Source organism: Oncorhynchus nerka, linkage group LG2, assembly GCF_034236695.1.
Source record: "Oncorhynchus nerka isolate Pitt River linkage group LG2, Oner_Uvic_2.0, whole genome shotgun sequence".
Taxonomy (NCBI): Eukaryota; Metazoa; Chordata; class Actinopteri; order Salmoniformes; family Salmonidae; genus Oncorhynchus; species Oncorhynchus nerka.
In genome coordinates, this window is record NC_088397.1 from 100268282 (window position 1) to 100292620 (window position 24339).

Sequence of the window (24339 nt, forward strand, 5' to 3'; positions counted from 1 at the left end):
GCCTCCACCTCCACCAGACCATCACATTGCCTCCACCTCCACCTCCACCAGACCATCACATTGCCTCCACCTCCACCAGACCATCACATTGCCTCCCTCCACCTCCACCAGACCATCACATTGCCTCCACCTCCACCTCCACCAGACCATCACATTGCCTCCACCTCCACCTCCACCAGACCATCACATTGCCTCCCTCCACCTCCACCAGACCATCACATTGCCTCCCTCCACCTCCACCAGACCATCACATTGCCTCCCTCCACCTCCACCAGACCATCACATTGCCTCCCTCCACCTCCACCAGACCATCACATTGCCTCCCTCCACCTCCACCAGACCATCACATTGCCTCCCTCCACCTCCACCAGACCATCACATTGCCTCCCTCCACCTCCACCAGACCATCACATTGCCTCCTCCACCTCCACCAGACCATCACATTGCCTCCCTCCACCTCCACCAGACCATCACATTGCCTCCCTCCACCTCCACCAGACCATCACATTGCCTCCCTCCACCTCCACCAGACCATCACATTGCCTCCCTCCACCTCCACCAGACCATCACATTGCCTCCCTCCACCTCCACCAGACCATCACATTGCCTCCCTCCACCTCCACCAGACCATCACATTGCCTCCCTCCACCTCCACCAGACCATCACATTGCCTCCCTCCACCTCCACCAGACCATCACATTGCCTCCACCTCCACCTCCACCAGACCATCACATTGCCTCCCTCCACCTCCACCAGACCATCACATTGCCTCCCTCCACCTCCACCAGACCATCACATTGCCTCCCTCCACCTCCACCAGACCATCACATTGCCTCCACCTCCACCAGACCATCACATTGCCTCCACCTCCACCTCCACCAGACCATCACATTGCCTCCACCTCCACCAGACCATCACATTGCCTCCCTCCACCTCCACCAGACCATCACATTGCCTCCCTCCACCTCCACCAGACCATCACATTGCCTCCACCTCCACCTCCACCAGACCATCACATTGCCTCCACCTCCACCTCCACCAGACCATCACATTGCCTCCCTCCACCTCCACCAGACCATCACATTGCCTCCCTCCACCTCCACCAGACCATCACATTGCCTCCCTCCACCTCCACCAGACCATCACATTGCCTCCCTCCACCTCCACCAGACCATCACATTGCCTCCCTCCACCTCCACCAGACCATCACATTGCCTCCCTCCACCTCCACCAGACCATCACATTGCCTCCCTCCACCTCCACCAGACCATCACATTGCCTCCCTCCACCTCCACCAGACCATCACATTGCCTCCACCTCCACCTCCACCAGACCATCACATTGCCTCCACCTCCACCAGACCATCACATTGCCTCCCTCCACCTCCACCAGACCATCACATTGCCTCCCTCCACCTCCACCAGACCATCACATTGCCTCCACCTCCACCTCCACCAGACCATCACATTGCCTCCACCTCCACCAGACCATCACATTGCCTCCCTCCACCAGACCATCACATTGCCTCCCTCCACCAGACCATCACATTGCCTCCCTCCACCTCCACCAGACCATCACATTGCCTCCCTCCACCTCCACCAGACCATCACATTGCCTCCACCTCCACCAGACCATCACATTGCCTCCCTCCACCTCCACCAGACCATCACATTGTCTCCCTCCACCTCCACCAGACCATCACATTGCCTCCCTCCACCTCCACCAGACCATCACATTGCCTCCCTCCACCTCCACCAGACCATCACATTGCCTCCACCTCCACCAGACCATCACATTGCCTCCCTCCACCTCCACCAGACCATCACATTGCCTCCCTCCACCAGACCATCACATTGCCTCCACCTCCACCTCCACCAGACCATCACATTGCCTCCCTCCACCAGACCATCACATTGCCTCCACCTCCACCTCCACCAGACCATCACATTGCCTCCCTCCACCTCCACCAGACCATCACATTGCCTCCACCTCCACCAGACCATCACATTGCCTCCACCTCCACCAGACCATCACATTGCCTCCCTCCACCAGACCATCACATTGCCTCCACCTCCACCATGTTTTCTTTCAAATATTATGTATTGGATCGCTAAAAAAATACAACTTTTACATTACTGTGTAGTCTACCATTAAATGGTCTGACGGTGTAGTGGCCATATTCGGTATTCATATCCCGAAAGAAAGAGATTCTCACTACAATACATTTTTATAGAAAGTTAGCCAAATTAGATCAGATTTAGACGCTATGGAAAGGTCAACACCTGTCTCTCTGTGAAAAAATCACCCTCATTAATTCTTTAGTCATATCCCAGCTGACCTTATGAACCTGCATACACTGAACAAGTCAGACAAAATTAAACAGGCATATTTATATAATGAATATCAATTCGGAGGGTAGAAATGATTAAATATTAAAGCATTAGACCCGCACTAAAGGCTTCAGTCATAAAACAATTATACTTAAATCCAAACTGGTTCTCCTTCAAAGCTGTCATCAAGGCAAAGCGGGTCTACTTTGAAGAATCTCAAATCTCAAATATATTTTGATTCGTTTAACACTTTATTGGTTACTACATGATTCCATATGTGTTATTTCAGAGTTTTGATGTCTTCGCTATTATTCTACAATGTAGAAAATAGTAAATGAAATAAAAACCTAAGAATGAGTAGGTGTTTCCAAACTTTTGACTGGTTCTGTATGTTTGAATGTATACACTATCGTTCAAAAATTTGGGGTCACGTAAAAAATGTCTTTGTTTTCCATGAAAACATACATGAAATGAGTTGCAAAATGATTAGGAAATATAGTCAAGATATTGACAAGGTTATCAATAATTATTTTTAATTGAAATGAATTGTGTCCTTTAAACTTTGCTTTCATCAAGGTTCAATAGTTCTTATATAGTTTGGAGCTGTGCTTTGGGTCATTGAGCTGTTTTTTAATTTTTTATTTTATTTATTTCACCTTTATTTAACCAGGTAGGCTAGTTGAGAACACCTTTATTTAACCAGGTAGGCTAGTTGAGAACACCTTTATTTAACCAGGTAGGCTAGTTGAGAACAAGTTCTCATTTGCAACTGCGACCTGGCCAAGATAAAGCATAGCAGTGTGAACAGACAACACAGAGTTACACATGGAATAAACAATTAACAAGTCAATAACACAATAGAGAAAAAATGGGCAGTCTATGTACATTGTGTGCAAAATGCATGAGGAGGTAGGCGAATAATACAATTTTGCAGATTAACACTGGGGTGATAAATGATCAGATGGTCATGTACAGGTAGAGATATTGGTGTGCAAAAGAGCAGAAAAGTAAATAAATAAATAAAATAAAAAAACAGTATAAAAACAGTATGGGGATGAGGTAGGTGAAAGTGGTTGGGCTGTTTACCGATAGACTATGTACAGCTGCAGCGATCGGTTAGCTGCTCAGATAGCTGATGTTTGAAGTTGGTGAGGGAGATAAAAGTCTCCAACTTCAGCGATTTTTTTTTGCAGTTCGTTCCAGTCACAGGCAGCAGAGAACTGGAACGAAAGGCGGCCAAATGAGGTGTTGGCTTTAGGGATGATCAGTGAGATACACCTGCTGGAGCGTGTGCTACGGATGGGTGTTGCCATCGTGACCAGTGAACTGAGATAAGGCGGAGCTTTACCTAGCATGGACTTGTAGATGACCTGGAGCCAGTGGGTCTGGCGACGAATATGTAGCGAGGGCCAGCCGACTAGAGCATACAAGTCGCAGTGGTGGGTGGTATAAGGTGCTTTGGTGACAAAACGGATGGCACTATGATAGACTGCATCCAGTTTGCTGAGTAGAGTGTTGGAAGCCATTTTGTAGATGACATCGCCGAAATCGAGGATCGGTAGGATAGTCAGTTTTACTAGGGTAAGCTTGGCGGCGTAAGTGAAGGAGGCTTTGTTGCGGAATAGAAAGCAGACTCTTGATTTGATTTTCGATTGGAGATGTTTGATGTGAGTCTGGAAGGAGAGTTTGCAGTCTAGCCAGACACCTAGGTACTTATAGATGTCCACATATTCAAGGTCGGAACCATCCAGGGTGGTGATGCTAGTCGGGCATGCGGGTGCAGGCAGCGATCGGTTGAAAAGCATGTGCTTTGGGTCATTGAGCTGTGCTTTGGGTCATTGAGCTGTGCTGTGGGTCATTGAGCTGTGCTTTGGGTCATTGAGCTGTGCTTTGGGTCATTGTCCTGTTGTAGGAGGAAATTGGTTCCAATTAATTAATTTTCTGCGTCTCACGAATGTTCTTAGTGATCCGAACACCTCAAACATACATTTGTCCATAACACTTTTTGCCAATCTTCCTCTGTCCAGTGTCTGTGTTCTTTTGTCCATCTTAATCTTTTCTTTTTATTGGACAGTCTGAGATATGGATTTTTCTTTGCAACTCTGCCTAGAAGGCCAGCATCCCAGAGTCACCTCTTCACTGTTGACGTTGTGACTAGTGTTTTGTGGGTATTATTTAATGAAGCTGCCAGTTGAGGACTTGTGAGGCGTCTGTTTCTCAAACTAGACACACTAATGTACTTGTCCTCGTGCTCAGTTGTGCACCGCGGCCTCCCACTCCTCTTTCTATTCTGGTTGGAGACCGTTTGTGCTGTTCTGTGAAGGGAGTAGTACACAGCGTTGAACCAGATCTTCAGTTTCTTGCCAATTTCTCACATGGAATAGCCTTCGTTTCTCAGAACAAGAATAGACTGACGAGTTTCAGAAGAAAGGTCTTTGTTTTTGGCCATTTTGAGCCTGTAATCGAACCCACAAATGCTGTTTCTCCAGATACTCAACTAGTCTAAAGAAGGCCAGTTTTACTGCTTCTTTAATCAGTACAACAGTTAACAGCTGTGCTAACACAATAGCAAAAGGGTTTTCTAATGATCAATAAACCTTTTAAAATTATAAACTTGGATTAGTTAACACAACGTGCCTTTGGAACACAGGAGTGATGGTTGCTGATAATGGGTCTCTGTACGCCTATGTAGATATTCCATTGGAACACAGGAGTGATGGTTGCTGATAATGGGCCTCTGTACGCCTATGTAGATATTCCATTGGAACACAGGAGTGATGGTTGCTGATAATGGGTCTCTGTACACCTATGTAGATATTCCATAAAAAATCAGCCGTTTCCTGCCACAATAGTCATTTACAACATGAACAATGTCTACACTGTATTTCTGATCAATTTGATGTTATTTTAATGGACCAAAAATGTGATTTTCTTTCAAAAACAAGGACATTTCTAAGTGACCCTAAACGTTTGAAAGGTAATGTGTATACACACACATACAAATTAGTAGATTTGGCAGATTTTTGCCACACCCGTTGCTAACATGTGTTTAAAATTGTGCGCACCGCCATGCAATCTCCATAGACAAACATTGTAAGTAGAATGGCCTTACTGAAGAGCTCAGTGATTTTCAATGTGGCACCTTCATAGGATGCCACCTTTCCAACAAGTCAGTTCTTCAAGTTTCTGCCCTGCTAGAGTTGCCCCGGTCAACTAAATCTTGTTATGTTGAAGTGAGAACATCTAGGTCAACAACGGTTCAGCCGTGAAGTGGTAGGACACGTAAGCTCACAGAATGGGACCGCGGAGTGGTAGGCCACGTAAGCTCACAGAATGGGACCGCGGAGTGGTAGGACATGTAAGCTCACAGAATGGGACCGCGAAGTGGGAGGCCACGTAAGCTCACAGAATGGGACCGCGGAGTGTACAAATTGTCTGTCCTCGGTTGCGACATTCCCAACTGACTTCCCAACTGACTCTGGAACCAACGTCAGCACAAGAACTGTTCGTCGGGAGCTTCATGAAATGGGTTTCCATGGCCGAGCAGCCACACACAAGCCTAAGATCACCGTGCGCAATGCTAAGCGTCGGCTGGAGTGGTGTAAAGCTCGCCGCCATTGGACACTGGGTCAGTGGAAACGCGTTGTCTGGATCACGCTTCACCTTCTGGCAGTCCCGATGGGACAAATCTGGGTTTGGCTGATGCCAATGCATAGTGCCAAATGTTAAGCCGTTCTGCCCCCTGAACAAGGCAGTTAACCCACTGTTCCTAGGCCGTCATTGAAAATAAGAATTTGTTCTTAACTGACTTGCCTAGTTAAATAAAGGTAGAAAAAAAAAGTTTGGTGGAGGAGAATTCACATAATCTACAGTGATTTCGAAGAGAATCACCAGACCTGAATCTGCTTTTATGAATACAGGGACGTGTCAATGTGTAACTGTTGGATGTTGGCAATGGTATTCCAGGATCCACACTGTAATCGTACCATCGCTCGTGGATATAATTCACAACACTGACGACTATTACGATACTTTGCCGACGCACTGCAGCCATCCTGCCGGGAATGTTCTACCCAGACTACTGATAGTACTATGTCAGTATGTGGTCCTAGCTCAGTTGGTAGAGCAATAGCGGTTGTAACTCCGTGATGTAAAACGAATGCACGGATCATCGTTCATGGATATATATCCTAATGGATAAAGCCGTCTGCTATACGGTATATGCTATTATATCATATTATTGTGTTTAGACTTGTCTCTAATTTTAACTGGGCTTGCCTGTGAGTGTTGTGAGGTTGGAGGTGATATCGTTATGCATGGTTAGGGTTAGTGTGTGGTGTTAGTAACAGTATAATGTGTGTGTGTCTTTCCAGGTTGTCCAGAGTATCGAGGATCATCACTTGGAGGTGATATCTCTGTGCAGGGAGAACGGGTTCCACGGCCTGGTGGCGTACGACTCGGACTATGCGCTGTGTAACATCCCCTGCTACTTCTCTGCCCACGCCCTGAAGCTGAGTCGCAACGGGAAGAGCCTGACCACCTCCCAGTACCTGATGCATGAAGTGGCCAAACAACTGGACCTCAACCCCAACCGTTTCGTTATCTTCGCTTCACTTTTAGGTGGGTTGGTAACAGAGCTAACATGTAGCGAGGTCGCTAACTAACATCACTTTAGGTGGGTTGGTAACAGAGCTAACATGTAGCGAGTTCGCTAAGTAACATCACTTTAGGTGGGTTGGTAACAGAGCTAACATGTAGCGAGGTCGCTAACTAACATCACTTTAGGTGGGTTGGTAACAGAGCTAACATGTAGCGAGGTCGCTAACTAACATCACTTTAGGTGGGTTGGTAACAGAGCTAACATGTAGCGAGGTCGCTAACTAACATCACTTTAGGTGAGTTGGTAACAGCTAACATGTAGCGAGGTCGCTAACTAACATCACTTTAGGTGGGTTGGTAACAGAGCTAACATGTAGCGAGGTCGCTAACTAACATCACTTTAGGTGGGTTGGTAACAGAGCTAACATGTAGCGAGGTCGCTAACTAACATCCCTTTAGGTGGGTTGGTAACAGAGCTAACATGTAGCGAGGTCGCTAACTAACATCACTTTAGGTGGGTTGGTAACAGAGCTAACATGTAGCGAGGTCGCTAACTAACATCACTTTAGGTGGGTTGGTAACAGAGCTAACATGTAGCGAGGTCGCTAACTAACATCACTTTAGGTGAGTTGGTAACAGCTAACATGTAGCGAGGTCGCTAACTAACATCACTTTTAGGTGAGTTGGTAACAGCTAACATGTAGCGAGGTCGCTAACTAACATCACTTTAGGTGAGTTGGTAACAGCTAACATGTAGCGAGGTCGCTAACTAACATCACTTTAGGTGAGTTGGTAACAGCTAACATGTAGCGAGGTCGCTAACTAACATCACTTTTAGGTGAGTTGGTAACAGCTAACATGTAGCGAGGTCGCTAACTAACATCACTTTTAGGTGAGTTGGTAACAGCTAACATGTAGCGAGGTCGCTAACTAACATCACTTTTAGGTGAGTTGGTAACAGCTAACATGTAGCGAGGTCGCTAAGTAACATCACTTTTAGGTGAGTTGGTAACCGCTAACATGTAGGTAGGTCGCTAACTAACATCACTTTAGGTGGGTTGGTAACAGCTAACATGTAGCGAGGTCGCTAAGTAACATCACTTTTAGGTGAGTTGGTAACCGCTAACATGTAGCGAGGTCGCTAACTAACATCACTTTTAGGTGAGTTGGTAACAGCTAACATGTAGCGAGGTCGCTAAGTAACATCACTTTTAGGTGAGTTGGTAACCGCTAACATGTAGGTAGGTCGCTAACTAACATCACTTTTATGTAGGTTGGTAACAGCTAACATGTAGGTAGGTCGCTAACTAACATCACTTTAGGTGGGTTGGTAACAGCTAACATGTAGCGAGGTCGCTAACTAACATCACTTTAGGTGAGTTGGTAACAGCTAACATGTAGCGAGGTCGCTAACTAACATCACTTTTAGGTGAGTTGGTAACAGCTAACATGTAGCGAGGTCGCTAAGTAACATCACTTTTAGGTGAGTTGGTAACCGCTAACATGTAGGTAGGTCGCTAACTAACATCACTTTTATGTAGGTTGGTAACAGCTAACATGTAGGTAGGTCGCTAACTAACATCACTTTTAGGTGAGTTGGTAACAGCTAACATGTAGCGAGGTCGCTAAGTAACATCACTTTTAGGTGAGTTGGTAACCGCTAACATGTAGGTAGGTCGCTAACTAACATCACTTTTATGTAGGTTGGTAACAGCTAACATGTAGGTAGGTCGCTAACTAACATCACTTTAGGTGGGTTGGTAACAGCTAACATGTAGCGAGGTCGCTAAGTAACATCACTTTTAGGTGAGTTGGTAACCGCTAACATGTAGCGAGGTCGCTAACTAACATCACTTTTAGGTGAGTTGGTAACAGCTAACATGTAGCGAGGTCGCTAAGTAACATCACTTTTAGGTGAGTTGGTAACCGCTAACATGTAGGTAGGTCGCTAACTAACATCACTTTTATGTAGGTTGGTAACAGCTAACATGTAGGTAGGTCGCTAACTAACATCACTTTTAGGTGAGTTGGTAACAGCTAACATGTAGCGAGGTCGCTAAGTAACATCACTTTTAGGTGAGTTGGTAACCGCTAACATGTAGGTAGGTCGCTAACTAACATCACTTTTATGTAGGTTGGTAACAGCTAACATGTAGGTAGGTCGCTAACTAACATCACTTTAGGTGGGTTGGTAACAGCTAACATGTAGCGAGGTCGCTAAGTAACATCACTTTTAGGTGAGTTGGTAACCGCTAACATGTAGCGAGGTCGCTAACTAACATCACTTTTAGGTGAGTTGGTAACAGCTAACATGTAGCGAGGTCGCTAAGTAACATCACTTTTAGGTGAGTTGGTAACCGCTAACATGTAGGTAGGTCGCTAACTAACATCACTTTTATGTAGGTTGGTAACATCACTTCTAAGAAGGAAGGTAACTTTTGGGTCAGTTTGCCAGACTCAGATAAAGCCTATTGATTGCTAACATAGAGATTTAGTGTCAGTGCTAATTCTGTTAGCCTCATGATGTCATGTAACTGTCCTGCTTCAGGTAACCACATACTGCCCGATGAAGACTTGGCTGCCTTTCACTGGAGTCTCCTGGGTCCAGAGCATCCGCTAGCATCGCTCAAGGTAAACTAACTTGACGGTCAATGTAGTGCCCGGGAATCTGTTACATGCTGACCAAACCGTGTTGATTTTGTACCACCACACCAGACACAATCACGACACGACAGGTTGAAATATCAAAACAAACTCTGAACCAATTATATTAATTTGGAGACAGGTTCGAAAAGCATTAAACATTTATGGAAATTTAGCTAGTTAGCTTGCTGTTACTAGCTAATTTGTCCTGGGATATAAACATTGGGTTGTTATTTTACCTGAAATGCGTGGTGTGGTCATTATGTTAGTCCCAGTAGCAGCTGGGGTATGTGAAAATTATAAAAAAATATATAAATTAAAATACTATAAATGATGTCTGTTGGATGTTATCTGTTCAAACTGTTGTTGACATGTGACCAAAGCAAAAGTGAAAAACAAACAAACATTTATTCTCAAATTAAAGCATAAACACATATACAGTAGTTGCAATAAACTCTAAACAACCCAATTTAATGAAGCATTTCATTGGTGCCTTGAATGTGTCCTCTGGTGTGACATCACCATCAGGCAGCAGGTAGCCTAGTGGTTAGAGTGTAGAGGTGGCAGGGTAGCCTAGTGGTTAGTGTAGGGGCGGCAGGGTAGCCTAGTGGTTAGAGTGTAGAGGAGGCAGGGTAGCCTAGTGGTTAGAGTGTAGAGGAGGCAGGTAGCCTAGTGGTTAGAGTGTAGGGGCGGCAGGGTAGCCTAGTGGTTAGAGTGTAGGGGCGGCAGGTAGCCTAGTGGTTAGTGTAGGGGCGGCAGGTAGCCTAGTGGTTAGAGTGTGGAGGCGGCAGGGTAGCCTAGTGGTTAGAGTGTAGGGGCGGCAGGGTAGCCTAGTGGTTAGAGTGTGGAGGCGGCAGGTAGCCTAGTGGTTAGAGTGTAGGGGCGGCAGGTAGCCTAGTGGTTAGAGTGTAGGGACGGCAGGTAGCCTAGTGGTTAGGGGGTGTTGGGCCAGTAACCGAAAGGTTGCTGGATCGAATCCCCGAGCTGAGAAGGTAAAAATCTGTCGTTCTGCCCCTGAACAAGTCAGTAGGACGTTATCTCACACAGATGGACACAACAGGCAGTCAAATTTGACTGTTATTAAAACATAATTAATGACACTTTCGGAAGTTTTTCTGACCACTGTAAAAAATGTTTTTAAACATCAGTAATCGATCCTCATTAAACGATTTGAATTGTACTTCCAATAACAGGGTGCCTTTCTTCGATATGATAACTGTTTCTCAGGCTCGCTCTGGAATCGCTTTGGGGATGATCAGTGAGATATACCTGCTGGAACGTGTGCTACGGGTGGGTGGTGTTATCGTGTTTCTCAGGCTCGCTCTGGAATCGAACCCGTGATTTTCCGTTACTCGGAGGCAGGGTAGCCTAGTGGTTAGAGTGTAGAGGCGGCAGGGTAACCTAGTGGTTAGAGTGTAGGGGCCGCAGGTAGCCTAGTGGTTAGAGTGTAGGGGCCGCAGGTAGCCTAGTGGTTAGAGTGTAGGGGCCGCAGGTAGCCTAGTAGTTAGTGTTGGACTAGTAACCGGAAGGTTGCTAGAACAAACCCCCGAGCTGACAAGGTACAAATCTGTCGTTCTGCCCCTGAACAGGCAGTTAACCCACTGTTCCTAGGCTGTCATTGTAAATAAGAATTTGTTCTTAACTGACTGACCTAGTTAAATAAAGGTGAAATAAAAAAATTAAAAACGTGGTCGCCAAGGTAGGCACAGAAACTACCATTGAAAGTTGATAGGGCAGACATTCAAATGAGAGACGCCAGTTGCCACGAGACTCAGTAAAAGCGTCACCCGAAAGCACCCTGTATGTGTTTTGAGTCAGAAAAATGCACCTGTTCCTGAAGGTCAGCACTTGTTAGCTCCCGAATTGCCACAGTTATCCAAGTCAATGAAATAAACCATAACTGATTTAATGAGCTATTCACAGGTTCATTGTACCGACCGTGTGTACTAAGATTTGCATGGCTTAATCTTTGGGACAAGAATATGCTACTGGCAGGATCAACCCGGTAGCCCTGCAACATTGAGGTTTACCTGGGTGCATAACGAGGCACAGGTGCATAACGAGGCACAGGTGCATAACGAGGCACAGGTGCTTAACGAGGCACAGGTGCTTAACGAGGCACAGGTGCATAACGAGGCACAGGTGCATAACGAGGCACAGGTGCATAACGAGGGCACAGGGGCAGTGATGGAGAAGACCCGACCCACAGCCAATGCCGCTCGAGAGGTGTTCAGTTGGAGGGTTTTTGGAGCCAACAGGAAACGCAATGTGCGTCTGATGTCACAGCGCGTAATGTGATGTCATCACTGCCCTGGCGTGCCGCGCCGGGAGATCGGAGGTCCACTGAAACAGACGGGTCGACTGGGTCTTGCTCGGAGTGAGCCCAGCCGGCCCAATTGGCACAGGGGGAACAGTCTCCAAAAGAGGCTGATGTCTGTCCTCCCAGGGTGGTTCACGTACCAATTGGTTGGTCAGGAGGAGTGAAACTGGTAGGACAGCGAGCGGGATCTAGGGGATGGATGGTCCAATGCAGGGAGCGAGAACCAAGAATGGGAGCACCACAGCCAGTCCCCAAATATCTTCCTGCACCATCACTAGGACCAGATGATAAAAATAAATTGACCCTCCACAGAGGGCAGAGAGAAACCCAGAGGTAGCCGGAGGAATGGCCACCAGTTGAAAGTGAGAAACCAGGTGTGGATGAATGAATACCTAAATGTTTCAGGAAGCTAGGCGTATGTGGCACGTCACTACTTCACAGGATTACTTGATTTATAATAAAAAAATGTGTTATTAAAAAAATGCCTTCTGGAACGTGAACTTTCATGTCTTAATAACAAACTTGTATTCCATCTGTAAATACGAACATGTTACATTTCGAGTCTAGTTGGTTTATCCACGGAAAAAGCCAGGAACCTTCCCATTAGCCATGACTGGCTGAGATAATTGCAAGTTTGTTAGCTAGCGAATGTTAGCTTGCTGGCTCACTAGCAAACTAATGTATGAGTTGGGATTATGGTTCATTGCTTAGCTAGCTAGCTACATGTCTAAACAAAAGACTCCACTTCAACAGATGATTACATGACCCATCAAGTTAGCCAGGTGTGTCTATTGTATTTCATGAACATGTCTAGACAATAGTGACCAATCCACTTAGCTAGATGTGACTGGGGGTTATAGAGTTTCCTTCACACGACCCATCAATTTATTCAAGTGTGTCGGGTAAGCGTCACCTAATAAATATAAAATATTTGTATCGGGACACATTCTATTTTTGATATTGATACTGTAACCATTTCACTGTACCGTTTACACCTTCTGTATCCTGTGCATGTGACAAATAAACCTATTATTTATTTGATACAGTGTGTGTGTTTACCGGAGCTAGTGCTGACCTCCAAAGTCAGATAAGGATAACGGGTGATCAAGTTTGTTTAACCTCTGACCTCTAGGTAGGCTACTACACCAGCTAGTTATTTGCTCCCTCCTGTGTTTTGACATGGGTGATCAAGGCAGTGGCTGACTAAGGCTCAAACATGACAGACTGGGTCAGGACCTTAAGAGGGTGGCCATGCTGTATGGGTGATCTTCAGACACTGCTGAATGGGTGGGGCAGGTAAGAGGGTGTGACATCTTCATGGGTGGGGCACTCACAGGTACGATGCTGAACATCTTCAGACACTGCTGAATGGGTGGGGTACTGACAGACATCTTCAGACAGGCACAGGTATGCTGGGTGGGGCAGGCTTCAGACACTGAACAGGTGGGGCTAAGGCTTAAGACAGGGTGTCAGACACTCACATGGGTGGGGCTAAGGCAGACATCTTCAGGTGGGGACACTCACAGGTGGGGCTAACATCTTCAGACACGATGCTGAATGGGTGGGGCTAAGGCTTAACAGGGTCTTCAGATGCTGAATGGGTGGGGCTAAGGCTTAAGAGGGTGTGAACATGCTGTATGGGTGAGGCTAAGGCTTAAGAGGTGTGAACATCTTGAATGGGTGACACTCAGAGGGGTACGATGCTGAATCTTCAGAGGGTGTGAACATTGGTGAGGCTAAGGCTTAAGAGGGTGTGACATCTTCAGACACTCACAGGTACTCGCAGACATCTTCAGATCGCAGACATCTTCAGACACTCACAGGTACAGAACACCTGACAGGGCTATATTGAGGTACATGCATCACCTAGCAGGGTCTTCAAACATTCACAGGTACATTATTGGAGGGACGAGATATCAGGACTATTTAAGAACCTTTTGTGTTGATTTATTGCTTTTGACTGAGTAACATGGCTGTTTCCTAGTCCAGTCCAGTTTAACATGGCTGTTTCTTATTCCAGTCCAGTTCAACATGGCTGTTTCTTATTCCAGTCCAGTTTAACATGGCTGTTTCCTAGTCCAGTTTAACATGGCTGTTTCCTAGTCCAGTTTAACATGGCTGTTTCTTATTCCAGTCCAGTTCAACATGGCTGTTTCTTATTCCAGTCCAGTTCAACATGGCTGTTTCTTATTCCAGTCCAGTTTAACATGGCTGTTTCTTATTCCAGTCTAGGACTGATGACAAAGTTGTCCGCTTTAAGAAAGCAGTGGAGTACTACTCAGCAGCCAGCAAGTCTCAACACTTCTCACCTTACCAAGGTAAGTGCTTCACCCACCTCACCTTCTCTCTATAGCCCAGTAGACTGAGGCAGAGAGAGAGACCTGAGGCAGAGAGAGAGACCTGAGGCAGAGAGAGAGACCTGAGGCAGAGGGAGAGACCTGGGGCAGAGGGAGAGACCTGGGGCAGAGGGAGAGACCTGGGGCAGAGGGAGAGACCTGGGGCAGAGGGAGAGACCTGGGGCAGAGGCAGAGGGAGAGACCTGGGGCAGAGGGAGAGACCTGGGGCAGAGGGAGAGACCTGGGGCAGAGGGAGAGACCTGGGGCAGAGGGAGAGACCTGGGGCAGAGGGAGAGACCTGGGGCAGAGGGAGAGACCTGGGGCAGAGGGAGAGACCTCAGGGCAGAGGGAGAGACCTTGGGGCAGAGGGAGAGACCTGGGGCAGAGGGAGAGACCTGGGGCAGAGGGAGAGACCTGGGGCAGTCCAGAGAGACCTGGGGCAGAGGGAGAGACCTGGGGCAGATGGGATTCCAGACCAGGCAGAGGGAGAGACCTGGGCAGAGGGAGAGACCTGGGGCAGAGGGAGAGGCAGAGGGAGAGGCAGAGGGAGAGGCAGAGGCAGAGGGAGAGGCAGAGACCTGGGGCAGAGGGAGAGACGTGAGGCAGAGGGAGAGACGTGAGGCAGAGGGAGAGACGTGAGGCAGAGGGAGAGACGTGAGGCAGAGGGAGAGACGTGAGGCAGAGGGAGAGACGTGAGGCAGAGGGAGAGACCAGAGGCAAGAGGGAGAGACCAGAGGCAAGAGGGAGAGACCAGAGGCAAGAGGGAGAGACCAGAGGCAAGAGGGAGAGACCAGAGGCAAGAGGGAGAGACCTGAGGCAGAGGGAGAGACCTGAGGCAGAGGGAGAGACCTGAGGCAGAGGGAGAGACCTGAGGCAGAGGGAGAGACCTGAGGCAGAGGGAGAGACCTGAGGCAGAGGGAGAGACCTGAGGCAGAGGGAGAGACCTGAGGCAGAGGGAGAGACCAGAGGCAGAGGGAGAGACCTGAGGCAGAGAGGAGAGGCAGACCTGAGGCAGAGGGAGACAAGAGGCAGAGGGAGAGGGAGAGGCAGAGGCAAGACCTGAGGAGAGGCAGAGACCTGAGGCAGAGGAGAGACCTGAGGCAGAGGCAGAGGCAGAGGCAGAGGCAGAGACCTGAGGCAGAGGGAGAGGCAGAGGCAGAGGCAGAGGGAGAGGCAGAGGCAGAGACCTGAGGCAGAGGCAGAGGGAGAGGCAGAGGGAGAGACAGAGGCAGAGGCAGAGGGAGAGGGACCTGAGGCAGAGAGCCAACTAGCAGAGTAGCTCTGTGATGTGAGAGATTCTCCCACTCTCCCAGGCATTGTGTGCACTCTGGAATGGCTGCTATTCCCTTTGCATACAAATAGGCTGCTTTAGAAAGGCTTCTTGCATTGCAGCCCCAGTCGGCTTGTTGGAACTTTGTAAAAACTTAGACCGAAGCAGACTGGTCTGACGCCACACTGGCTCGAAGCAGACTGGTCTGACGCCACACTGGCCCGAAGCAGACTGGTCTGACTCCACACTGGCCCGAAGCAGACTGGTCTAACTCCACACTGGCCCGAAGCAGACTGGTCTAACTCCACACTGGCCCGAAGCAGACTGGTCTGACGCCACACTGGCCCGAAGCAGACTGGTCTGACTCCACACTGGCCCGAAGCAGACTGGTCTAACTCCACACTGGCCCGAAGCAGACTGGTCTAACTCCACACTGGCCCGAAGCAGACTGGTCTAACTCCACACTGGCCCGAAGCAGACTGGTCTGACGCCACACTGGCCCGAAGCAGACTGGTCTGACTCCACACTGGCCCGAAGCAGACTGGTCTAACTCCACACTGGCCCGAAGCAGACTGGTCTAACGCCACACTGGCCCGAAGCAGACTGGTCTAACTCCACACTGGCCCGAAGCAGACTGGTCTGACGCCACACTGGCCCGAAGCAGACTGGTCTAACTCCACACTGGCCCGAAGCAGACAGGTCTGACTCCACACTGGCCCGAAGCAGACTGGTCTGACGCCACACTGGCCCGAAGCAGACTGGTCTGACGCCACACTGGCCCGAAGCAGACTGGTCTGACGCCACACTGGCCCGAAGCAGACTGGTCTGACTCCACACTGGCCCGAAGCAGACTGGTCTGACTCCACACTGACCCGAAGCAGACTAATTATTAATGAATGATACTCCGGTGAAACTGAATGGTTCATCTGTCAGACCTTTTAACAGGTTTAACTGAACTGAAAGGACCTGTGTAGAACCTCACACATGACCACAGAAAAATGTTCAAGCTCTCTGTGTGCTGTCTTAAATGTCAAATGTAGTTGAGTTACCCTGCTGTGTTAAGCTGTGTGTGTGTGTGTGTGTGTGTGTGTGTGTGTGTGCTCGCCCTTCTCCCTTCCTGTCAGGGTGTGTGTGTGTGTTACGCTGTATTAAGTGTGTGTTTCTCCCACCAGTTGGACCAAACCAGACAGGAGGACCTGTAGTTTCTCCAGTAGCAGCAGTTCTGTCACACTACGCACCTCTAGCTCCGCTGCCTCAGACACTCAACATTCCCCCCCTGTCGGGGAAACCTGGGGTGAGACTGGCTGGGGGGACAGGAACCTCGTTTTGACCAGGACCTAAACAAGCCTCTTAATTAGCTCAAGAGTGGTACACTGTTCTTGGCGACAAACTCTAAACATGCTCTTAGCTCATAGCTACTCACCCAAACATGGTGTATCAACATGCTCTTAGCTCATAGCTACTCACCCAAACATGGTGTATCAACATGCTCATAGCTCATAGCTACTCACCCAAACATGGTGTATCAACATGCTCATAGCTCATAGCTACTCACCCAAACATGGTGTATCAACATGCTCATAGCTCATAGCTACTCACCCAAACATGGTGTATCAACATGCTCTTAGCTCATAGCTACTCACCCAAACATGTGGTGTGTCAACATGCTCTTAGCTCATAGCTACTCACCCAAACATGTGGTGTATCAACATGCTCATAGCTCATAGCTACTCACCCAAACATGGTGTATCAACATGCTCTTAGCTCATAGCTACTCACCCAAACATGGTGTATCAACATGCTCTTAGCTCATAGCTACTCACCCAAACATGGTGTGTCAACATGCTCTTAGCTCATAGCTACTCACCCAAACATGGTGTATCAACATGCTCTTAGCTCATAGCTACTCACCCAAACATGTGGTGTGTCAACATGCTCTTAGCTCATAGCTACTCACCCAAACATGTGGTGTGTCAACATGCTCTTAGCTCATAGCTACTCACCCAAACATGGTGTATCAACATGCTCTTAGCTCATAGCTACTCACCCAAACATGTGGTGTATCAACATGCTCTTAGCTCATAGCTACTCACCCAAACATGGTGTATCAACATGCTCTTAGCTCTTAGCTACTTACCCAAACATGTTATGTGTAGTTATACTTTCATTAGAGGCCAAGCATGTCAAAAACTCTTGCTATCTAATAGTTAAAAACAAACCTTTTAGAGAAAGCTAATGTTGGTGAGATGAGGCTAACATGTTGTTTATCTCCAGGTCCAGCCTGCCTACACAGCCCCCCCGGTCGTAGAGCCTGGCCCTGGGGCTAATGCTGGTCCTGGTGGTGACCCTGGTCTCAGTCCTGGTACTTGTGGTTCTGTTCTGGCTGTGGAGTCAGCGGTGGGGAAGACCCTGGCAGAGCAGGTCCCAAGCACCTTCAGCAGCATTCCTCCTAAAGAGAAGCACACGCCGCTTTACGAGAGGTCTTCTCCCATCAACCCCTCTTTTCCCCCGGGGGTTACGGCCGCCACCAGCCCCTCCTCCTCCTCCTCCTCCTCCTCCTCCTCCACCACCACCTCAGAGAACGAGGACAACGCAGGCTTCACTGCCAAGTAGGTTTTGTTATAGTACCTGTTACATTACCTACTGCTATGTCAGTGCTGTTACGTTTACCTTGTCAGGTCGGTTCCGTTACACTGCCTGTTTCGGTTCCGTTACACTGCCTGTTTCGGTTCCGTTACACTGCCTGTTGTCAGGTTGGTTCCGTTACACTGCCTGTTGTCAGGTCGGTTCCGTTACACTGCCTTTTGCCAGGTCGGTTCCGTTACGCTGCCTGTTGTCAGGTCGGTTCCGTTACTCTGCCTGTTGCCAGGTCGGTTCCGTTACACTGCCTGTTTCCAGGTTGGTTCCGTTACGCTGCCTGTTGTCAGGTCGGTTCCGTTACACTGCCTGTTGTCAGGTCGGTTCCGTTACGCTGCCTGTTGTCAGGTCGGTTCCGTTACGCTGCCTGTTGTCAGGTCGGTTCCGTTACGCTGCCTGTTTCCAGGTCGGTTCCGTTACGCTGCCTGTTGTCAGGTCGGTTCCGTTACGCTGCCTGTTTCCAGGTCGGTTCCGTTACTCTGCCTGTTGTCAGGTCGGTTCCGTTACGCTGCCTGTTTCCAGGTCGGTTCCGTTACTCTGCTGTTGCCAGGTCGGCCTGTTGTCAGGTCGGTTCCGTTACGCTGCCTGTTGCCAGGTCGGTTCCGTTACACTGCCTGTTGCCAGGTCGGTTCCGTTACACTGCCTGTTTCCAGGTCGGTTCCGTTACGCTGCCTGTTGTCAGGTCGGTTCCGTTACAATCCTCAATGTCCACCTCTTGAACATCAGACTGATGCCTCATCTTCATTGTCACTTTCCAACCTTGTTGAGGATGGCTCGTTGTCAGGCTCAAGAAGCCTCAAATTTGCCCGGATGGCCACCAATTTTTCAAGTGAATTAACACTCAGTTAACAGGCTCAAGCAAGCTAAAACCCACATGGTAGCAAAAACTATCTAGCAGGAATTGTTAACAAATTAGAAATGATTTAAACACACTTTGCTGTAGGCTAGGCTACTATTTACTAGTTAACAAAAAATCATGTATGTCATATAAAATATATTCACCCCACCCAGTATTGTAATCAAAACTTAAAGCACGTGGTCCTTGGCTCAGACAGTGTAGTTGTGTGGGCTCAATGGCATCTCATTAGTGTGTGTACGATCTTGAGAATCAGCTGTACATGTGATGGAAGAATGCACTGTGCATGTGATGGAAGAATGCACTGTGCATGTGATGGATGAGTGCACTGTGCATGTGATGGAAGAGTGCACTGTGCATGTGATGGAAGAATGCACTGTGCATGTGATGGATGAGTGCACTGTGCATGTGATGGAAGAATGCACTGTGCATGTGATGGATGAGTGCACTGTGCATGTGATGGAAGAGTGCACTGTGCATGTGATGGAAGAGTGCACTGTGCATGTGATGGAAGAGTGCACTGTGCACGTGATGGAAGAGTGCACTGTGCACGTGATGGAAGAGTGCACTGTGCACGTGATGGAAGAGTGCACTGTGCACGTGATGGAAGAGTGCACTGTGCACGTGATGGAAGAGTGATGGAAGAGTGCACTGTGCACGTGATGGAAGAGTGCACTGTGCACGTGATGGAAGAGTGCACTGTGCACGTGATGGAAGAGTGCACTGTGCACGTGATGGAAGAGTGCACTGTGCACGTGATGGAAGAGTGCACTGTGCACGTGATGGAAGAGTGCACTGTGCACGTGATGGAAGAGTGCACTGTGCACGTGATGGAAGAGTGCACTGTGCACGTGATGGAAGAGTGCACTGTGCACGTGATGGAAGAGTGCACTGTGCACGTGATGGAAGAGTGCACTGTGCACGTGATGGAAGAGTGCACTGTGCACGTGATGGAAGAGTGCACTGTGCACGTGATGGAAGAGTGCACTGTGCACGTGATGGAAGAGTGCACTGTGCACGTGATGGAAGAGTGCACTGTGCACGTGATGGAAGAGTGCACTGTGCACGTGATGGAAGAGTGCACTGTGCACGTGATGGAAGAGTGCACTGTGCACGTGATGGAAGAGTGCACTGTGCACGTGATGGAAGAGTGCACTGCATGCAGAGGGTTGCAATTCCATTGAATTGGGGATAGTTTAATCAACATATGCCACAAGACCTAGAATTGCCTTATGTGTATCCCACAAAAAAAAGGTTCACTGTTATAAGCTAACTTTTTACAAATAATTTAAGCAAAATTCCCGGACTTCCCATGGAAAGTTTCAGGAAAGTTTCAGGAAATTTACCGGAACGTTTCCGACTCTTTGCAACTCTCAGAACCAGACGAATAATCATCAGGATGTCATGAGCCATTTCTTCCATCGGAGTCATTTTCATTCAGATCTTGTAGCAACGCTAACGCAGCATGTGGATCCATTGGTCTTGATCTTCTTGCCATTTATAAAAGAAGCAGGCTCCCTTGGTGTCGGCCAGAGTGATTTTTTAAACTGGATCTAGTGGACTGATGCATACCATCGAGATTACGATGAATCAATACAATAGAATGACCCTGTTCTTCATTCACAATTGGTGATTACATCATTATGCATCGTTCACTTCCTCTCATCAACTCACCCGTTCACTTCCTCTTAACTCATCAACTCACCCGTTCACTTCCTCTAACTCATCAACTCACCCATTCACTTCCTCTAACTCATCAACTCACCCATTCTCTTCCTCTAACTCATCAACTCACCCATTCTCTTCCTCTAACTCATCAACTCACCCATTCACTTCCTCTAACTCATCAACTCACCCATTCACTTCCTCTAACTCATCAACTCACCCATTCACTTCCTCTAACTCATCAACTCACCCGTTCACATCCTCTAACTCATCAACTCACCCGTTCACTTCCTCTAACTCATCAACTCACCTGTTCACTTCCTCTAACTCATCAACTCACCCATTCACTTCCTCTCATCAACTCACCCATTCACTTCCTCTCATCAACTCACCCATTCACTTCCTCTAACTCATCAACTCACCCATTCACTTCCTCTAACTCATCAACTCACCCATTCACTTCCTCTAACTCATCAACTCACCCATTCACTTCCTCTAACTCATCAACTCACCCATTCACTTCCTCTAACTCATCAACTCACCCATTCACTTCCTCTCATCAACTCACCCATTCACTTCCTCTAACTCATCAACTCACCCATTCACTTCCTCTAACTCATCAACTCACCCATTCACTTCCTCTAACTCATCAACTCACCCATTCACTTCCTCTAACTCATCAACTCACCCATTCACTTCCTCTAACTCATCAACTCACCCGTTCACTTCCTCTAACTCATCAACTCACCCATTCACTTCCTCTCATCAACTCACCCATTCACTTCCTCTAACTCATCAACTCACCCATTCACTTCCTCTAACTCATCAACTCACCCATTCACTTCCTCTAACTCATCAACTCACCCATTCACTTCCTCTCATCAACTCACCCATTCACTTCCTCTAACTCATCAACTCACCCATTCACTTCCTCTAACTCATCAACTCACCCATTCACTTCCTCTAACTCATCAACTCACCCATTCACTTAACTCATCAACTCACCCATTCACTTCCTCTAACTCATCAACTCACCCATTCACTTCCTCTAACTCATCAACTCACCCATTCACTTCCTCTAACTCATCAACTCACCCATTCACTTCCTCTAACTCATCAACTCACCCGTTCACTTCCTCTAACTCATCAACTCACCCGTTCACTTCCTCTTAACTCATCAACTCACCCGTTCACTTCCTCTAACTCATCAACTCACCCGTTCACTTCCTCTAACTCATCAACTCACCCGTTCACTTCCTCTAACTCATCAACTCACCCGTTCACTTCCTCTAACTCATCAACTCACCCGTTCACTTCCTCTAACTCATCAACTCACCCGTTCTCTTTTCTCCCCAGCGTACTTTTCATCTGTTGTGTGAAATTATTTTCGGTGTAGTTTCAGTTTGGACGGCAAACATTTGGGGACATTATCAAACCCTACAAATGTCCAAGTCAATACGGTCCCATTACAATATCCTGTCAGACTTCCAACTGCCATGTCAGCATCATTATTTTACATACTACATTACTCAGTCAAGTCAAAACTGTTACAATACATTATCCTAATACATTATCCTCTTGTTCCTGTAGTCATGTAAGTGACCATAAAGGAGGATGGGACAGACCATCAGAGAGCACAGCAGAGGGGGAACTGGGAGGATGGGACAGACCATCAGAGAGCACAGCAGAGGGGGAACTGGGAGGATGGGACAGACCATCAGAGAGCACAGCAGAGGGGGAACTGGGAGGATGGGACAAACCATCAGAGAGCACAGCAGAGGGGGAGCTGGGAGACCAAACCAAGGTATGGTTCAACACAGAGTGTGAAATCTTACATCAATAATATGATGTTTACAATGGAAACAATGTTAGTTCTATATAGTGGAATGCCTGGAGATCCCATATACATGTACAGCTGTTTACAATGCCATATTCAGACCCCTTCACTTTTTCCACTTTTTGTTACGTTGCAGATTACATAAAATTACATTAAAAAATGTTCCTCATCTACACAATACCCCATAATGACAAAGTGAAAACAGGTTTGTAGACATTTTTGCAAATGTATTAAAAAATAAAAACCAGATACCTTATTTACATAAGTATTCAGATCCTTTGCTATGAGACTTGAAATTGAGCTCAGGTGCATCTGGTTTCCATTGATCGTCCTTAATGTTTCTACAACTTGATTGGACATGATTTGGAAAGGCACACACCTGTCTATATAAGGTCCAACAGTTGACAGTGCATGTCAGAGCAAAAACGAAGCCATGGGGTTGAAGGAATTGTCCTTAGAGCTCCTAGACAGGATGGTGTCGAGGCATAGACCTAGGGAAGGGTACCGAAAACTGAATGCAGCATTGAGGGTCCCCAAGAACACAGTGGCCTCCATCATTCTTCAATTGAATTAGTTTAGAACCACCAAGACTCTTCCTAGAGCTGGCCGCCTGGCCAAACAGAGCAATCAGGGGAGAAGGGCCTTGGTCAGGGAGGTGACCAAGAACCCGATGGTCACTGACAGAGCTCTAAAGTTCATCTGGAGAACCTTCCCGGAAGGACAACCATCTCTGCAGTACTCCACCAATCAGGCCTTTACGGTAGTGGCCAGACGGAAGCCACTTCTCAGTTAAATGATAGCCCACTTGGAGTTTGCCGAAGGCCACCTAAAGGACTCTCAGACCATGAGAAACAAGATTATCTGGTCTGATGAACCCAATATTGAACTTCGGTCTGAATGCCAAGCGTCACTTCTAGAGGAAACCAGTCACCGCTCATCACCTGGCCAATACCATCCCTAAGGTGAAGCATGGTGGTGGTAGCATCATGCTTGTGGGGGTGTTTTTCAGCAGCAGGGACTGGAAGACTAGTCAGGATCGAGGGAAACATGAACGGCGCAAAGTACAGAGAGATCCTTGATGAAAACCTGCACCAGAGCGCTCAGGATCTCAGACTGGGGTGAAGGTTCACCTTCCAACAGGACAACGATCCTAAGCACACTGACAAGACAACGCAGAAGAAGTCTTCCGAATGCCAGAGCCCGGATTTGAACCCGATCAAACATCTCTGTAGAGACCTGAAAATAGCTGTGCAGCAACACTCTCCATCCAAATTAAATGTATTTATGAAGCCCTTCTTACATCAGTTTATATATCAAAGTGCTGTACAGAAACCCAGCCTAAAACCCCCCAAACAGCAAGCAATGTAGGTGTAGAAGCACGGTGGCTAGGAAAAACTCCCTAGGAAGGACAAAATCTAGGAAGAAACCTAGAGAGGAACCTGGCTATGTGGGGTGGCCAGTCCACTTCTGGCTGTGCCGGGTGGAGATTATAACAGAACATGGCCAAGATGTTAAAATGTTCATAAATGACCAGCATGGTCGAATAATAATAATCACAGTGAACAGGTCAGGGTTCTATAGCCGCAGACAGAACAGGTGAAACTGGAGCAGCAGCACGGCCAGGTGGACTGGGGACAACAAGGAGTCCTCATGCCAGGTAGTCCTGAGGCAAGGTCCTAGGGCTCAGGTCAGGTGAAACTGGAGCAGCAGCACGGCCAGGTGGACTGGGGACAGCAAGGAGTCATCAGGCCAGGTAGTCCTGAGGCATGGTCCTAGGGCTCATGTCCTCCGAGAGAGAGAAAGAAAGAGAGAGAGAATTAGAGAGAGCATACTTAAATTCACACAG

The 24339-nt window shown here is 47.8% G+C and overlaps 1 protein-coding gene across 1 annotated transcript in view; it reads left to right on the forward strand.

Annotated features, from left to right (window-relative positions):
- The window catches only part of LOC115124820 (constitutive coactivator of PPAR-gamma-like protein 1 homolog), a 79594-nt gene that overhangs the window by 8292 nt on the left and 46963 nt on the right, over positions 1–24339 (forward strand). Inside the window, 8 exon segments of the mRNA XM_065022057.1 lie at positions 6704–6950; positions 9478–9560; positions 11625–11861; positions 13659–13715; positions 14120–14210; positions 16671–16792; positions 17773–18107; positions 22247–22460. Coding sequence (XP_064878129.1) covers positions 6704–6950; positions 9478–9560; positions 11625–11861; positions 13659–13715; positions 14120–14210; positions 16671–16792; positions 17773–18107; positions 22247–22460 — 1386 coding nt within the window.